The 18,526-nt window shown below is 45.9% G+C and overlaps 1 protein-coding gene across 1 annotated transcript in view; it reads left to right on the top strand.

The window, feature by feature from the left end:
- dock1 (dedicator of cytokinesis 1) overlaps positions 1–18,526 on the top strand; it is a 179,198-nt gene that overhangs the window by 145,109 nt on the left and 15,563 nt on the right. The window contains exons 36-46 of the mRNA XM_041963484.1: positions 360–400; positions 756–846; positions 3,137–3,256; positions 4,431–4,520; positions 4,864–4,968; positions 9,368–9,509; positions 10,048–10,129; positions 12,113–12,197; positions 13,659–13,745; positions 15,860–16,036; positions 18,229–18,312. Of these exons, the coding sequence (XP_041819418.1) occupies positions 360–400; positions 756–846; positions 3,137–3,256; positions 4,431–4,520; positions 4,864–4,968; positions 9,368–9,509; positions 10,048–10,129; positions 12,113–12,197; positions 13,659–13,745; positions 15,860–16,036; positions 18,229–18,312 (1,104 nt within the window). The remainder of the gene's footprint in view (positions 1–359; positions 401–755; positions 847–3,136; positions 3,257–4,430; positions 4,521–4,863; positions 4,969–9,367; positions 9,510–10,047; positions 10,130–12,112; positions 12,198–13,658; positions 13,746–15,859; positions 16,037–18,228; positions 18,313–18,526) is intronic.

The following is an 18,526-nucleotide window of genomic DNA, read 5'->3' as shown; positions in this document are numbered from 1 at the left end:
AGCTCTGTGCCAGCCTGCGTGAAATGTAAGTTTTCAGTTTTAGCCAGGAGAGCAGCGTGGCTGCTCCACCGCTGTGATTCCGATGTCAGCCAACTTACTTTACTTCAGGAGATGCTCTGCGTCGCGCCTGCTGCAAGCCAGGACCTTGAATTTATCCGGATTTTTAGGAAATTAATTTGTCACACTGCCAAAGTGTTTTTCTTGTAGAGATATGCAGGAATAATCTCCAGTCCGGAGAGTTGTGCACTGAAAGCATGATGCGCTGAATCGTTGTAAACAGTAAAAAATGGCGTTTTCACTGGAAATCTGTGAAGCCTTTTAAACCTGTTTTAATGGACTGTCTCTTTCCTTTCCTGTAGAACTTTTACAAGGAGATAGACAGAGAGGAGATGTACATCAGGTAAGACAAAGTCATATCCAGCCTCCTCTGTGGTGCATGACATGTGTTGCTTTAGGAGACTCTGCTGTGACACTCAGCTGAGCTCAGTTTGAAGACTAAATGCCGTACATTTCTGGCTCTTCCCTCCCAGCTGCGTGTCCCCAGAGAGCCGAAATAAAATATCAGCTTTTGTTGAATTACATTTCCATTTCCACAATCTCGCCAATCAGAGTTTTCCATCTGTCTGTCAGGCGTTATTTGAGGTAAAAGAGGCTGTCAAGACGCATCAGTCTGGCGGAGTTAACGTTCTGTCTGTCGTTAAAGTGTGTGAGGCCCACGCAGGCGTAACCCATAAATCATTGCTCTTTCCTCCCAGGTACCTGTACAAGCTGTGCGACCTCCACAAAGAGTGCGACAACTACACCGAGGCTGCCTACACTCTGCTGCTGCACGCCAAACTGCTCAAGGTAAACAGTGAGCGATGAATAAATGTAGAAGTGCGCTCTCTTAAAGACCTCAAACGGCATAGATCGCAGAACCCAAATACACCGTTCAGCCATTGTCAGGCGGATGACATTTAACCTCGGGCCTTAAACAACTTAGAGAGATAGGGCCGCATCCCTTTAATCCCACCGCGGCATGAGGCGGCTGCTAAGAGGGCAGAATTGCTTAGCAGCATCTTTTTCACCTGCGTAGTCGATGCAAATCGCGGCTATTATCTGATCTCCCCCTGCAAAAAAAAAACCCAGCAAAGACGTAGTTTAAAGCGGAGGGAAAGGCAGCAACAGCCACCCGAGGTGCTTCAAGATAACGGTGTACTTTTACTGTCGTCTTTGTGAGCTGGAGACGAATAATCCTCTGCTGAAGATCACATGGTTCGGCTGCTTAAGGCGGAAAAGAGGCAGATTTCTGTCACATCTTTAGTGCTATTATATCTTGAATTACATACATATATAATAACAAGCTATCATCAAGCGTTTCTTTAATATCGCACCTTTTTGTGAGTGTGGGGCTGCTCTGTGCCTCCAAAGTTTTTATCCTCGCCAGAAGAATTCGACACACACACACAAAGCACTGCAGTGCCTGCTCCCAGTCGAGGCTGGGTGTACCCTGAATGTGGAGGTTGTTCCTCTCTGCGTTTAATCCACAACATCTCGCGTGTATTTGCGTAAATAGCCGCCTCCTGAGCCTTTGTGCAGGGCCCGACAGGGGAGAACGGGCTGTGACTGACTCACGTTTAGCAGTCACAGTAGCGTTTGCAGGAGTCGCTTGTGTTGTTATTATTATAAATCGGCTCGTCTCCCGGCAGCTGTGGCGTTCCTGAGCGCGCCTTCAGAGAGGGATTCACTATTAAATAGTGGAAATTGGTTAATTTTGTTCCACCTGAGTCTGGATAAATCCTTTCTTCACCAATAAGCTCTCCAATGTATTCTTTGAAGTCACTGGCGTCCTTTTGTGCTCACACAAAGGCGAGCGTCAACAAGCTTGAAGGGGGATGAATGATGTCGGGCTGCGACTAACAATTATTTTCCTTTTGTGTTAATCGGCCACAAGTAATTGATTAATCGCTATAGTTTATAAAATGTCAAAGAAAATCGTGAAAAATCACAATTTCCCACCGCTCAAAGTGACTCTTCAGATTGCTTCTTTTGTCCGACCAACCGTCCAAAACCCAAAGACTCTTCATTAATGGCCAAAAACATTGAAGAAGCTGGAGCCAGCAAATGTTTGACGTTTTTAACGATTTTTAAACGACTTATCAATTAGCAAAATCCATCAGTTTTCTTTCCATCGACTCATCGTTGCAGCTCTGGAATGACGGTTGTTCAGTTCTGCTCCCGCCAGCAGTTACAGAGTAAAACTGGCTCCTGTAGTAATAATTCAGTGAAGTCCCTGCAGCAGTAGAATAATGCTTGAAAATACAGCACTTTGTGTGTCGTCAGAGATGTATCAGCACTTTAGTTGTGTCGATGCGGGGTCACCGACCATCCATGAATAAGCAGAGATCCTTTCCACCATGTAAATGCTGCAGTTCGGCCGTAAATGAATCAATAACCTGATCCAAAGCCTCGCAGCATCCATCCTCATGCCATAACAATGTGCAGAGCAATTACTTTTCTCCTCCACCTCCAGCGCGGGCTATGCAAATACCTGGGCTTTGCTGTTCAGACATGGCCCTCACTCAAACCTTGGTCAGATTAAGTCTTCGTGTTACTTGCAACACTACAGAATTCAAATGTGTATAAATTAGTTTAGAACAATCGAATCAGTCCCGGCAGGACGCGAAGGATTATGCTTCCGAGGCTGATCGGATTGTCCGTCTCCCCCGTTAGCCGAGCCGCCCTGGTCTGTCAGAAACCTCATTATGCTCCATGTTAGGTGAAGAAAAGGTATGATGGAGTACACGGTCAGCACAAAAGTGTACCACTGCGGCCTTGTTGCTCCATGCCTGCCTTCGTTTTCGGCGGGCTGGCTTCCAGTGGGCTCTAGCGAACGTTAGCCACAGAAAGCTATGTGTTGCACTGATGCTCCCTCCAGAGCCATTCAATATGTATCGACGCCTGTTTCATTGCCCATGTCTTAAGTTCCCATCTTGCCCTGCCAGGGTGCAGGGCGGCTTTAAAAAGAATTACACATCAATCTACCCCCCCATTTGCATCGGCTATAACTCAGTGATTGATTTCGTGTCACCTGTTCCCCTTTTGCTCTGCATTGTGTTGCACCGTGTTGACCCCGACGCTAACTCGTCCTCTGCAGTGGTCGGACGAGCCGTGCGCAGCCCACCTGACCCAGAGAGACGGCTACCAGGCCGCCACCCAAGGACAGCTAAAGGACCAGCTCTACCAGCAGATTATCAATTACTTCGACAAGGGCAAGGTAAGACACACATTTTGTGGCACACACGCACAAGATTGGTCATAATCGTGATAAATCCTGGATCATCTGAGGATGCTATTTGTAGACGCTGTCATCTCTGTTAAATACCTCCTCTGGTCGCTTTCGAGGAAGAATGGAAGATTTCTATTCCTTTTCTGCAGAACTGGGATCGTAAATAATCCTATTATTTTATTTTATGGAGAATATCAGAGCACGTAAGCATTAATCTTCCATGAAACCTTTTTTTCCTGCTGTCCCTGCTCCCCCGCTGTCCTTTCCCTTTGTCCGTCATACCACGTCAGCGACATACTTGAATGTCATCTGATGCCGCCGTATTGTGTCGAGAAGAACAGGCTCACATGAGTGAAATGTTCCAGTTGTGTAGGCCTAGTTACTGTTACTATTCTTCTACACTCCTCAGATTTTATTCCAGGGGAGAAAAATGTTTTTCAGCTTTGTGAGCTAACGCCTGGAACGGGTGTGCAGGACTGCAGCCAGAGCTTCTCAGAGATGGCGTCCCAAGGCTTTGCATGTGTCATCGGTGCTGGGGTGCAGCCACCGCTCTCTTGCTTCTCCAGCCAACTGTCACTCAGCAGGATGTGGGTAGGGAGAAGACAAATTGAAAAACAAAAGCGCACGAGCACACCAGGAAGTGTTACAGCGGCTGCAAGAATACATCAGCACCCCAGAGAGGAGGGTATGAACCGAGGGCAGTTTCTAAGCGTGTCATCGGAGTCATCCAGAAAGCAGCCCCAGATGGTGCTGCCGCCGCCGCCGCTCTCGCTGATGGCAGGCTGGTCTGAGTAGCAGCCTGGACTCGGTCCACCTCCGTCCTGGCCCCGATCAGCTCAGCCCAATCTAGTCTGTCAGGGAGCCACTTAGACGGCTTTCAACATGCTCAAGTGGATCCCATCTGTGTATCTGACACCACTCCACTGCGATCGATGAGCCTCAGGGGGCGAATGCACAATAAATTTGCTTCCCCCAAGAGGGCGCCATCCGAGTTTTAGGGTTTTAGACCGAAGAATCGAACAAAAGAATGTTGACATGATAAGAGGAAGTGTTATACTGAATCTGGGAGCGATGCTTTGTTTAATTCAGCTTGCTAAACGCTTTAGATCAAATCTTAGAATTGAATTAATTTCCTAAATGTCTCTGTTTGTGTGCCCGATAGATGTGGGAGGAGGCCATCATTTTGGGGAAGGAACTGGCGGAGCAGTACGAGAATGAGATGTTTGACTTTGAGCAGCTTAGCGCATCTTTGGTAAGTCATATTATTTTCGTGTTTAATGCCATATATGGGGTGTTTTCAGTATTAGTGCATCTAGAATGATGCAAATGTTTTTTCAAGAGAGAGAAAGAAGACTGTGATGAGTGTGTGGTTTATTTGTTTAACCAGGAAATCCTCATTGACATTAAAATCGTATGTTTATATATACATATATATATATATAAAGCTTTTTCAAGAGTGTTCTGGCCCAAATATGCAACATAAAAGAGATGACGCAAAACATGTCACAAGATCAGAATTAAGCAATGCAACTGTAGAAATCCCCACGAAGGATCGTGCAAGAGAAATAAATGAAAATGTTAATATCTCCCAACAGCGGAAGCAAGCCCAGTTCTATGAGAACATAGTGAAGGTCATCCGGCCCAGACCAGACTACTTCGCTGTAGGCTATTACGGCATGGGCTTCCCCTCCTTCCTACGCGTGAGTACTCGCATCAACACACGTCCCCCGCATGTCAAAACAGATGATCGGTAGGTTCACCAGCACTCGCTAAGTTCTCAGCCTGAGCCGCCGCTACATATGCGCTTCGCACGCGCCTCGCTCCCACGGGTTTCGGCCGTTTTGGCGAGACTTCACTTGTTCAGCATCCCACCTGGTTTGGTTTTCGCTCGCTCGCTCGCTCAGGAGAAAACAAGCTGTGAATCACAGCAGCTGTTCTATGTGTGGGCTATAGAGTAGATCCGGAATAACGTGCTGGACTGATGCCCTTCAGCGTGGCAGAGTGGCTCTCCTGGGAAAAGTTGTGAATTAAAATCTCTTCCTCCTCTTCCTCCTCTCTCATTCATGGCCTGTCTCTCCTTTAGCCTTCCTCCTTTTTTTATCCATCTTATATTTGCTTGTTTTTAGCTTTTACAGGAAGTCACTGTGGTGGTCCATCCTGAAACGTCCCCCAGAATCCGTTTATATCCGTTTACAGTAACTGCTGATCCCAGACAAGTGACCACGGCAAAACGACTCAATCCAGTCTGTCCAATCAAAAGGCTGATCACGCTGCAAGCGCTGCCTTTGGTTCCATCGCCTCAGCTTCGTCTGAACAGCCTTTCCTCCACGCCGCGAGCGTGGTCTGCATCACAAGGTGTCCCATCGCCGCCTGCGCAACAAAACCGAGGAAGTGATACGGTCGCACAGTAAATTGCTTTCGGTGGCTGCTGAGTCATGGGGCGTAATCCCACAACATTCAGACTCCGAATGTTCCTGCAAGTGGTGGCGCTGCAGAGTGGAAGCCATTAGTCGGCCGTTGATCACTGTGAATAGGAACGCTTGATGAAACACAGTATTCTCAGCCGCTACACCTGAACTCATCTTCCCCTCTAAATGTCCCGGCCGGCTTTGTGCTCGTCATATATTCAGCATAACGGGCGTTTCATATCTCCTCACCGGGCTCATTCGCCACTCCTGTGTGCACATCTGTTGCTCTCTGCCTGTTGTTTAAACAGAGAATTAAACCGATGAGCTCTTGGCGTGAAGGAAGTGGACAGCGCCGACGCAGGACTGCATATTTGCTTTTTAAACGGTGCCTTGTATTACAGCTGTTTCCAGGCTGTCCTTTCATGCCGCTGAGGCTGTTGCTTTCCCGTCTAGCAAGTCACCGTTATCACGGTAAATGGCCCAAAAGCCCCTCACAGAAGAAGATAATATGAAAGATCCCCCGATCATACCCGTTTCATTCTATTATGAAAAACAGCCATTTCATGAGGGTCTTTTGCCGCTCTCCGATCTCCCGCTGCCCCTCCTAACCCCTTTCATCTAGCAGGGCAGAAACTCCATTACAGACAGGGCAAGCTGTACCGGCCTAATCTAACTGGCTATTTAAACAGCCTCTGAGGACGGCTTTCAGTCCTCTTTTCTCCTTCTTATTCTTTCGGAGGCAGTTTGACTTTACCTGAAATAAGCAGGGCGTGAGGACGCCAGGTTGCACTTCATTTTCTCATTTATTGTTATATTTTTATGCTACATTAAATACAAGGTAGTGCACAAGCCGCTCTTGAATACTCAGTTGAGAAAAAATTAGCCTTCATTGCAACCTATTCATTATTCTCCAGCAGCATTTTTAAGCTTATAAAGCGTTAAATGAATGCAGCCAGTGAGATATAAAGCATCGTATCCTTGCATCATCCCGCTATAAGGCTTCTGATTTTGTCCCCCTCTTGATGCATTTCCTAACCGTGTTGAGAGATCATTCACGTATGGGCAGCGTATTAAGATAAATGTACTTCGGAGGGTTTTTTGCTTCTCGCCCCTCGGTGCCGTTTGCGTGGCGTTGCAGTGTCCTCAGGGAAAAGTCAATTATGTGAGAGAATCAATACTCTGATAAAGGCATTTTGGGCCCACCGCCCCCTTAAGAATTGATTTTATGCAAGGGTGCTTAATTCAGCTGCTTATGATTTATTAGTTGTTAATGTGGTGAGACACTGGGGGTACTTGCTAATTGTAAAAGGCTCTAGATCATCGGTCCCACTTATCTTCTTTTTCATGTATTTCTGTGGAAAAGCCAGGTGCTTGACATAAGCTAATACAGGCGCAGAATATTTATCCTTTGTCACCGCTACAACCTTGAAAGTCACAATACCTTGTCAAGAGGAGGAGAAGAAGAAGACTTCGAGCCTGTGTTGTGTTTATTTGCTCTGTTAAAATAAATCTTTTCAGCTTTCAGACGCATTCAAGGTTTTTCTCGGTCTTTCAAAGACAGATTTCCTCCACAGTTGTTCCTCGCACTTCACGTCCGGTCGGCGTGTTTCTCCTCCTCTTCCTCCTCTCCCCATCAATCCTAAACTTTACCTAATCCCTAGATTGAGTTTCCTGCGAGCGCTCGGTTTGAAGAGCGCTCGTAGGAGAGGGTGTGTGGAGGTTTGTCTGAAATATGCATCCGAACACACCACGTTGTGAGCCGCTCGGATATGAGCTGTCATGTTCTATCACTCAGAGTGTTCCTCAGACCGGACCCCCGAGCACACTCAGGGAGATGAAGGAATGTTTCTGGCTCATGCATTTTTAGGAGCTCTCTGTGCACTCTTGTCACATAACTGTTTTGTGGGGTTTTTTTGTCTTTGCCATAAAACGAGCTGACCTTTGTATCGGCCTCTGCTTCCATTAAAGCTGCACAAGGCGATTTGAACGTGGCCGAGGTGAAGCCTTCCGCCTCTCTCTCTGCAGCCTGGTATCAAACACTGACATGTTCTGCTGGGCTCGACCTGGAACGTCACGGTTGTTAATAGCTGGCAAACCAACACCCGTTCTGCTCTGACTTGCTGTGATTGGCTAGTTGCGTGCTAGCTATTCCTGATTGGTCGTTTGATCCAGACGGGGTTTAGCTAAGATAAACAAAATACAAAGAGGTGAACGCTCACAGACACTTTTTTACAATAATTAAATTAAATATTGTGACATGCAATGGTCAACATGAGTTATGAATTAATATGCCTACTGCAGCTTTACAGCTTATATGATTCTGCAGTTTGAAAGGGGAGGCTGAGACACATGTCTCATTTTCCCCTTTGTCCTTTTCCTCATATGCTACGAATCATCCAGTTTTGCTGAAACGTGTCCGAGGATCTTAAATTTCATGTCATTTCATTCGGTAACTCCGCAGCTGTGTGAACCGCTGCTGCTTTGCCTCTCAACTGCAGGAGAAACTGCCTTTTCACCCTCCGGCCATGATAGAAAATACCATTTCAGGATGAATTATTAAGTCAGTGACAATGATTTTCTTGGCCCAGAACTAGCCAGTGTAGATTTGAGAGCGATGAAAAGAAGAATTGTGACATTGAGATTACTGTATACACAACCGGAATGCTCAAAATCATAATGGGAATATCCCACCCTCTTGTGAACAGCCATGAAATATGCAGCGATGGAAAAAGAGACGTCCTTGGTCAGATTTGAATGATTTAGAGAGAATTTAGAAAGCCAGTCTCGCAGTAGCTGAACATTGCAGCAGTATATTGCCAGGCAGATTCAGCGGGCTCTCCTGCGGTTGGAAGGGATGACTCTGGAAATCAGTGTGCTTTTGTCAACTCATCTGTCAAAGCAAATTTGAAAATGGCCTCGGGCATATTTCATGGCTGCAATTTCTTTAATTAATCGGGGAATTGAGACGTGTGCTGTGCATGAGCGCAGGGCGTGCTGTGTGTGAGCTGCAGTGCGGCGACGGCGCATGAAACGCAGAAGGAAAATGTAAAAATTCAAGCTGCGTTCGTCGTCTAATGTCCACGTTAAGCTGGCGATGGAGCTGGTCGTTCACAGTTAGCCCACGACGAGGGCCAGCTGATGGGTGGATTTGAAATTAGCAGGACTTGAAGGCAGCTTCATCGGTAGCTGTAGTTTGCAGCAGTGCGGGAAAGAGGCCCTCGGCAGAGCGGCGGTAGCCATTTCCAGCCTGTCAGTTGGCTGCAACAGAAGGCCTCCCCAAGCAAGCCCGCTCTGAACTCAGCTGGGATTGACTAATCACTGAATCTGTGCCAAGAACTTTCTGTCACCCTCATTTCAAAGTGTTTAATATGGAGATTATGATAATGTATTTTAACCCAGTCCCAGTACCGGGCCAAGTAGATTTACAAATCAAAGCCGCTCTCACCCGTGTAACTTTCTGTTAATGTCGCAGTTTTGTCTTTGTCCCACGTCTGTCCTTACAGCCGTCACTGGGTGTATAGTAGCTACTGGATCTAATCATCCCGTGAAATGGTCTATGAAGTCAGTGCTGCCACGCTCATGAAGTCGGGACAATGTAACTAACGTCCACGTAATGTGTGCAAACTAGCACCAGCCTGCATGATTGTGTCTGTCCAAGGTGTCACCATCTCTCTTTGCCGCCCCCCCCCAGAACAAAATGTTCATCTACCGCGGGAAGGAGTACGAGCGCAGGGAGGACTTTGAAGCGAGGCTCCTCACGCAGTTTCCCAACGCGGAGAAGATGAAGACGACCACGCCGCCCAGCGAGGACACCAAGTCTTCCTCTGGACAGTGTATCCTGATCACCAATCATTCATGCATTTGTGGCGTTTATGTCTCTTTTTTTTTGCCTTTGTTGTTTTTCATGATGCATTTTGGTGCAGGCGCCATGTGACATGCTGCCAGGCGGCAAAATGAAAGGAAATCTGTTTGTTATGCTCCACAGACAGACGATGCATCCTTATGGGGCAATTGTAGGCTGTAGGGACACATGGTTTCACTCTTAATATCACTAATAATACATCTGTTTTTCCAGTGTCACAATGTGGTCAACACGTATGTAAAATCCCATCCCAGTACTGTTATGTTACATAAGACAAAATGCTTCAAGTGTAAGAAACAAAAAATTTACCAACTAAGTTTTTAATCGCTGAAAATCAGTGATTTGAGTAATAGAATTTTGTGAAGCGATTGCACAGTAAGATTGGATTTTACAATGTGATTTAATTGATTGTCGATTAACGCCAATGCTGAATTGTCAGCGGGTCCTAATTAACTCCATTTCTTTGGAGTTCAGCCGTTCCGTTTATTTCCTTGATGTTTCCGCTGCAGACATCCAGTGTTTCACGGTGAAACCCATCCTCGACCTGCCTGCCAAGTTCCAAAATAAGCCCGTCTCTGAACAAATAGTGAGGTGAGCAGGATGTCCGCGCTCCACACACACACACACACACACACTCATTTCTTAACAATTACATTTTGAGTGTGTTACTCAAAGTCACACAGCATGCATTTCAATCCAACAAGCCCAATTTACTTCCCCCAGTCACTCAAGAACAAATTAAAGAGCTTGTGATGACATGCAAAAAAAAAAAAGCAGCATTAGCATTTTTTTAAGAGTGCGGTGCGTTCAGGGCCGCTGCGGTGACAGTGATTAAATCTTGATGTAAATGTGTGTCTGTGCAGAACAAACAGCGGTTGACCTTCTTGTCGTTCTCCTGGATGTTAACTTGAACCAACCATCTGCCATTCGTCACTGTGCCAAGTACAACATTGTTTCCCTGACATCATTAATACCTTGGTGTCGTGCACCGGGGGCCACGGCAAACACAGGGGCCCCTACGATCCCGCTTGTTTGCCCGATCTGTATGCCAGCCGTCACCCGCTGCATCACTCAGCTGTGCAAACTCACTTTGATATGCCACCCACTGCATCAATGGACATAATTAAAAGAAGACATTTACTTGGAAACCCTTTAGGCAAATATACCTGCGCGCTGATCTTATCGCACGCCTGCACCGGTGGTCACATCCCCCTGCAGCAGCCTGTTTGTTTGTCCGCAAACTGTGTCTGATTGGAATATGCAACTCTGTTAATAGCCTAGATTAGACAGCCGTGTTCAGAGAGGGATAGAGGACTGTTCCACACCAGCTGTCTGTCCGTCTCTCTTTCTCTGCCAGCTATGTCCTCTCTGCTTCCTCCTCCAGCTCCCGCTGTGCCTCTTCCAGGTCCTACCTCTCTCTCTCTGTTCCTATCACCGTTTTCCTCTCATTTATTCTCTCATTCGGTGCGAAAGATCAACGGTGCATAGCAATGAGACTGAGCTGTTTGAGCCAAAGGGGTCAGAAGCAGCAGGCAGAGCACACACCCGCCTTCTGACCTTGCTTTGTCCAGATCGTGCTACCGCATCATCTGCAGCTCGCCAGCTAATGACAAGTAAAGGGCTTAATTGGTGTTGCACAGCAGATTTAAAGCTGCTTTATTAATCTGTTTATTAGATCAGAAGCTCGGAGGCTTTTTTATTTAATTTTTTTTTTTTTTTTGGTGAATGCCTCACATTCTCAACTATTTGGGAATGGGTCTCGTCACGTTCATTAAAAACCACGTCGCCCTTTGTGACCGAGCACATCTGATTGTCGGTATGATGTAAATGGCTCAAGTACCGGTTAGACCTGAGCCCAGTGTGTCAAGTGTCACAAAAGCTCCGTATGGTCTGGTCATTAGCGAAACATTAACAGTCCCTGAGTAGAAACATTTCAAAAGTTGTAGCATCCCATCTGCACACACTCACTGCTGCAGGTGCAAACATAAAAGGCCAGTGGTTTTGTAACTGCGCTGATTCCTTTCATATTTTATTCATAATTGCTTGCTAATAAAGGCAGAGCGTGCTCCTCGAGCCATATGGCGTGGTTTTAGGAATGGGGAAATGCAGTATGCTCTATGAGTGTAACGGATCTGTTTCCATTTTCAGGAGAGACAGATAGGGAGATGGAAAAAGAGCAAGTAGTACGTCCGTGTCAGGCAGCATGTATGTGTCCAGACAGCCGCTATGCAACACCATCGTTTTCTTAGTGTGAAAAGTCTATTAACCTGATTTGGCAAAGTTCAGCCCTGCTGTCCCTGCGCCTCTGTCACGTGCGCTCCAGCTTCTCTACGCGTCTGACATGCCGGACTCACTTCAGGGCCAGAAATGAATTTATTTACCATGTAGATGAGGCCCTACCTCAGGCAGCCAGTCGAAAGCAACATGCTAAATGACACAGTTCCTGGCAGAGCTCGCCTGGAGGGGGCCCTGTCCTGTGTTTGACCTGAAGCAAAGCAATCAACCTTTGAATCAAGCTGCAGATTGCCCGGAACAGTTTTAATTTACTCAGGTGCTGATCTTCTCCCTCCCCAGCTTCTACACTGTCAATGAAGTCCATAAATTCCAGTATTCCAAGCCAGTGAGGAAGGGAGAGAAGGACCCCGACAACGAGTTTGCGGTAATTGCCTTCCCCCCACCCCCACATCATTTTAATGGTTTTATTATTTGTTAACATTAGAAATCATGAGCATATTTTCATGCTTCTATAAATAAAGCATTAATTAAAAGATGGTTTGAATTTCTAAAAATAACTTGAAGGCTACTTGGTGCTGAACTGTAATATAGAACATTTAAGCTTCTACAGGGCTCGCATGTGTGCATACATAGTGACTAATAAAGAGCAAATATGCTGCTAATATTCATGCTAATGAGGGACTAGTTAATGGCAAATATATGTGGCTTAATAGAAAAGTGTGTGTGTGTGTGTATGTATATATTCATACGTATTTCCCTCAATAACCTATATATACACATATACGTGAGTGTGTGTGTGCAGATTTCTCCAGGAACAAGTGACTCAGCTCTGCTCACGAGACACAAAAATTGCATAGGCAGAAAAATGATCAAATAGTTTGTCTCTCTGAGGCTGAAAAGGACTTTTCATTTTTGCCTGTTTTGATCAGGCCTCTGCTTGTTTCTCTCAGTATCGCCGCAGCTATTTTGTAATTTATCACAGGATGCTGCTGGATTATTGTTCCAAGGTTTATGCTGCACGCATATTTTTAGTTTTCTCCTGCGGAGCAAAATCAATAGCATAGCAGGACTCTCATTTTCATAGGCAGAAGATTTCACAGCAAGGAAGAGGCGCAGAAAGGTTTATTTTTATTTCCAAACACAGGAAACGAGGCTTCCAAAAGGAAGATCCAGGCTAAATAAGATAGTTGACGGGGATCCGAATCAGGCTGTCTAGTCCAACTATTACTCTCGAGCCCTGTTTTTAGTACAGCTAATGAATTACGTTTCGTGCACGCTTAATATCCAGGTTGCAAATGACAGGGGCGACAAATTAAAACCATTCACAGTTTCCTCTCTGGGTTTATTGTGGCATCACGTCAGCAGAGCAGGATGATGCATTTAACTCATCTTCGACTTACTCTATTATGTAAGACTGATTACTCTCTCCGTCCTGACAGAGGGCTGATGGATACCCATCGCCAGACATATTGTGTCTGTCAAACCTATTAAACATGTCAATATGCACACACATCTGTGTCATTCTTCATCCCTTGAACGTGAGGACTAAATGCACCCTGCAGCTGACTCTCTTTACTTGAATTTGCATATTTTTCTTTTCTTCTGACACACTCTTAAAAAGGTTTAGTTGTTGAAGCTGTGTTGCAAAGGAAAGCATCATCTCCTGTGGTGCATGTTTTTCTTGTTAAGATTTGAAGTTGGTGACGCGTTTGAGGAAATTCCATCGTATTTGGGTCGCCTGAAAGCGAGACCCCACCTTCCCACCGGCTCACAACCATTATATCTCACTCTCACTCTTGTCAGTGTGCTTCGGCGCAGCAGATCTGTGTGTTTACGGCGCCTTGTCACGCCAGTTGATTTCGTGTCTTCGCCGTTCTCTCAACAGAACATGTGGATCGAGAGGACCACGTACGCGACGGCCTACAAACTTCCTGGCATCCTGCGCTGGTTTGAAGTCAAGTCCGTCTCCACAGTGAGTATGAGGGGCCTGCGTGCCAGCCAGGCCTCCTAATCAGATGAGGATCTGCAGCCTTGCTCAGAGGCAATCGATATGATTTGTCCACTTAAGCTGTATAGACAGCCGCGTGGACGCAGGCGTGCAACTCCCCAGACTAACGACAGGGCACGTTCGCTCTCGGCCAGAGGGCCCGCATTGATTCACCAAGCCCTCCTTAAAGCCTGTTTCCACTGAAAATAGCTACACAGCACAAATACAACAGAGCTCACTCACTGTTGATTTTCCTGTAATAGAATTATCCGGCTTGCTGTATTGAAACCCTGTTGATGACGGGACGGTCTGACTGTGACAAACGGATTTTAGCGATTACTGTAGCACTTGGAGCACGAGTCCCCTCCATCCCACTGCAGCCACATTAAAAATGCAGTGTTTTAGCTCTTGTTTCGACTGATTAAAATGCTGCACTGGTGTTCCTGTTCCAGGCTTGGGTGTTTTGTGTTGGTAGAGGGGGTGTGGAAGAATGTTATAGCACAAGATCAGGTTGCAGTATCACTTATAGCCAAAGCATCTTTCTCATCTTTTTAATTTGTCATCAGTTTGCCCGAAAACAAACACACTATTTAATTAACCTGCGTACATATCAGTGGTGTGGTGCAGGTTATACACAGCTATGCAGCGTATACCCAGTTATTTTTCAGTCGGCATTACATATACCTACTTCTAAATCCCCTCTGATGAGCATCATTCAGTAGTGTGCTGCAATATATTAGATTTCTTTTTTCCTAGGATGGCGAAGGCACACTGCAAAAAGCAAACCCTAAATATCTTAGTTCAAGGCAATATATGTTTGTTTGTTTTTTCTTTGTCTAACAGGATGTTGTACCTGCCCCGCTCCGCCTCTGATTGGCTAATACTCTTCGCCTTCATTGGTTGGGTTTCTTAGGTTTAGGCCTGAAAAGTGATGATTGGTTGGAGTAACCCCTAAATTTTGCCAGGCACGGCTATTTTTGCCAGAGCTAATCGCAGCCACAAGACAAAGCTTGTGATTCCCCAAGAAGCACTGCAGCATGTTTCAGAAACTTCCCAGAAGCGTCTGGGCTGTCAGGTCCACCGGTCCAGGCACCGCTACACCACTGTTCCCAATCAGTTCCTCTATATTTGTGACTTTTATTAGTGACTTTAATGTCTGTGCGGGTGCAACTTTGCATTCGCAGCCTTGAAAATAGGACCACATGACACCCGGGCAGCTCGGCCATTCAGCTCACCACAATGCTCCTTCTGGTCGCTACATCCCGAGCACAATCATTCCAGTACACAGATCTGATCCTGCAAAAAAACTCCCGAGTCCATGTGGTGAAGTGTTGTTCTCCGTTGCCACACTAATTCAAAGCAGAAGCCTCTTCCTTCAGGCGAGGTTGGAACATACTGTCAGGAGCAGCTTGCCCTCCAGATGAGCCAGGGAGAGGCCAGGTCCCCGAGGTCAGACTCTCTATTTAAAGCTTAATGACTGGGCTGAGATTCACCAAGCTAAAGCCGTCCATCTGACAATTCTTTTTACCAAGCTGGCCTCAGACATACCGGCACAGATTGGAGATTTGTCTCCCTGGCACGGCATCTTTATTTTCTTTGGCCGGGGTCTGAATCTGACATTTACTCAACAATCCACTCATGTTTCTACTAAATTCTTACTAGCAGGCTTGGAGGAGGCTATATTTTTTCCAAAGCAGTGAGATTGCCCACACGTGGAGCTGGAACTCGCTTTCACATAGTAGTGGAAGTAATGACATCGTTTCCAAGTATTTTCGTCATAATTTCTTAGGAATGCCAATCATATTTTGTTAACATGGGAATTTAAATTCCCCTACGCCAACAGACTATCCATCTTCGTCTGACAGTTGCAGGTTCATGTATGGGCGCGGTGAAAAATGATTCATTGCTCCTCCGTCCTGCGTGACGTATGTGTCTCGTTAAGGCTTCCTCAGCCCATCTTCTAATAACCCATCCCTCGTCTCTGAGCGCGAAGTGTTTCCGCTTGATTGTTTCACAGACAGTGGTGATGTATGCGTGAAATATGCCGAAACAGATGCACAGTATCTGCTGAGAATATCTGATGACGCCTTCGCTTGCAGGAGGAGATCAGTCCGCTGGAGAACGCCATGGAAACCATGCAGCTGACCAACGAGAAGATCAGCAGCATGGTGCAGAAACACCTCAGCGATCCCAACCTTCCCATCAACCCCCTCTCCATGCTGCTGAATGGGATTGTGGACCCAGCCGTCATGGGAGGCTTTGCCAACTATGAGAAGGTACTGATTTCAACCTGAAAAAAGTTCTTCTATCCCTATATTGTCTCAACTTGTATACCTTTACATCTCCGTTTGTTACATGTCCATGGGATGTTTTACATGCTACAAGGCATGAGGAGTAAAATGAGCAGTCCATGGCTGAACATTCTGGGTCTGCAGTGGACCAATGACAGTCTCCGAAACATTCAGACAGCCAGACTTTCCTATATCACATACCCAATGAACCAATCCTGTCGACTTGCAACATCTTACAACTTGCTGTTATGTTTCCAACATTGTACGGAGCAATACATAAAATCCATTTTACCATTCTGATACATGGACCTGCAAGCGATCCTGTGCAATTCATTCTTCTTCTGAATCAGTTTCGGGTTCAAACCCGTATGGCTGAATTACTCCCATATTACCACTTGCCCTTGTGTAGCACGCAGTAGCTAGCGAAACAGAAAACAAGCAGAGGTTCGTGTGTTTGATGAGCGGAGTCGGAGGTGAGCAGATATGCTCGAGCTGCAGGCGAGCGGCGGAGGGGCGGGTGGAGATAGAGGCGAGGGCTGTTTGCATATTTATTCATATATCCATGCATACCGAATGAGGCAAGGTGTAGAGTTACATCTAAGCCATTTTAAGGCATGAACAGATTTTGTCCATGGAAAAAAAAGCTTCTACATGTGTGGTTTTGATAAACAGAGATGAACTTTTAGGGGTTTTTAATCAATGCCAGAAGAGGAACTTTAACAGAAGGCTGTTAAGGGTTCTCACATGGTTTCATTCAGATAATTGTTCAGGTGAAATTAGCCAATAATTCTCAAAAAAACATCAAATAAAAACAAGACAGATTGGATATTAAAACGTTCTTCTTTCCTCTCCAATTTAATAATTTCTCGACCCTTCAAATTTAACTGGTGGTCCTGTGGTGCTTTTACTTTAATACTCCAAGTACTGGTACTTTTACTGAAGTAAAGGATCTGAATACTCCCTCAACCGCCACTTAAAGGAATAGTTTGACACAGAGCTATAGTTAGATGAGCCGAAACAGAAGCTTGAGCCAGGAGATGGTTAGCTTAGCATAAAAACTGGAAACAAGAGGAAACAGCTAGCCTGCTTCTCTCCTAAGGTAAAAAAAAAATCCACCCACCAGCACCTTTAAAGCTCATTACTCACCTGAAACAACTTCCCAGAGTCTCCTCCTCTCAGAAAGGTTGCCAGGCGACCAGCAGAGACTTCAGGAAGTCACTGCACCCTGCCAAGAAATAGTCCAGCATGCAACCACCTATAGCACACATCTGACGTAAAGATTAAACAAACAAAATACAATGTGTTCATTAGGGAGCTTTAGAGGCGCACATAAGCAGATATTGCCTTTGGACAGAACCAGGCTAGCGGTTTCCCCCTGTTTCCTTTCTTTATGCTAAGCTATGCTAACCGCCTGCTGCTCCAGCTTCATATCTAGCATACAGACACGAGAGTGGTATCAATCCTCTCATCAAAATCTCATAAAGAGTGCTAGTTACTCTATTTCCCTCATTGTCAAACTACTCCTTTGATGGTAACGCTTCTCATATTCCTGTAAGAGAAATTCTTTTTGATTCGGCGCTGTGAAATCATAATCTCATGCGCATTTTAACACTTGACTCCTCACTCACGTATTGCTTTTCCTGTCAACATCATCAGCTTCATGAGTCTGTTTTTGTTTGATGTGACCTGGAAAGGCTCAACTCAATCTTCCTCGTGTCAGATTTCTAGTGTTCTCAGCGGTCGGCGAGCTGCGCTCTCCGTTCACCGTGACACAACGGCAACCCGCGTGGAAAGGGAAGTTCTCTTTGCCCCGCGTCGGACGATAAAAAAAAAGATAGCCTGTTGGTTTCCCAGCATACATCATGACCTGGAATAGATTCATATATTGGTTTTGTGAAGCGGTGCAGTATGAGTCAGAGGAGGAGCGATGTGAATTCCCTGCCCTCAGGTCACTCCATCTCGGTGAAATAGTGCAGGTGGTGGAGGAGAGGCGGACGTCTTGACTACATCTCTCTCATCCTAACAGCCCGTCCCGATGCTTTTCCCCTTGACACATTTTTTTTTTTTTTTTACAGATTCAGATTGTTCCTTCCGTGCCAACCCACCCCTCCCTTGCACTGACTCCTTCTTTTGCCCCCAACATACTCACTCCAGTATCTGTTCTCCCTCCTCTCCAGGCCTTCTTCAACGATAAGTACATGCAGGAGCACCCGGAGGACCTCGAGAAGATAGAGAAGCTGAAGGATCTAATCGCCTGGCAGGTGAGACTGAAGTTCAGAATGCATGTGCCAAAGATACCGGGGGTCTAGGAAAGGTGCCATGACCCGCTTATCGCAAATTATGAGCCCGTTTGCTTGAAAAGATGCTGTCGTATTCCCTAATATTACAGACGAAAGATGGTGAAGGAGCATGAGAGGCATGAACATGTGCATTTGTGCCGCTTTTACCTAATTGAGCTTTCTTAATTTAGGTTAT

The sequence above is a fragment of the Chelmon rostratus genome, chromosome 21 (genome assembly GCF_017976325.1).
Source record: "Chelmon rostratus isolate fCheRos1 chromosome 21, fCheRos1.pri, whole genome shotgun sequence".
NCBI classification, from domain to species: Eukaryota; Metazoa; Chordata; class Actinopteri; order Chaetodontiformes; family Chaetodontidae; genus Chelmon; species Chelmon rostratus.
The sequence above is the reverse complement of the archived record's forward strand: the minus strand, read 5'-3'. Positions and strand labels throughout refer to the sequence as shown.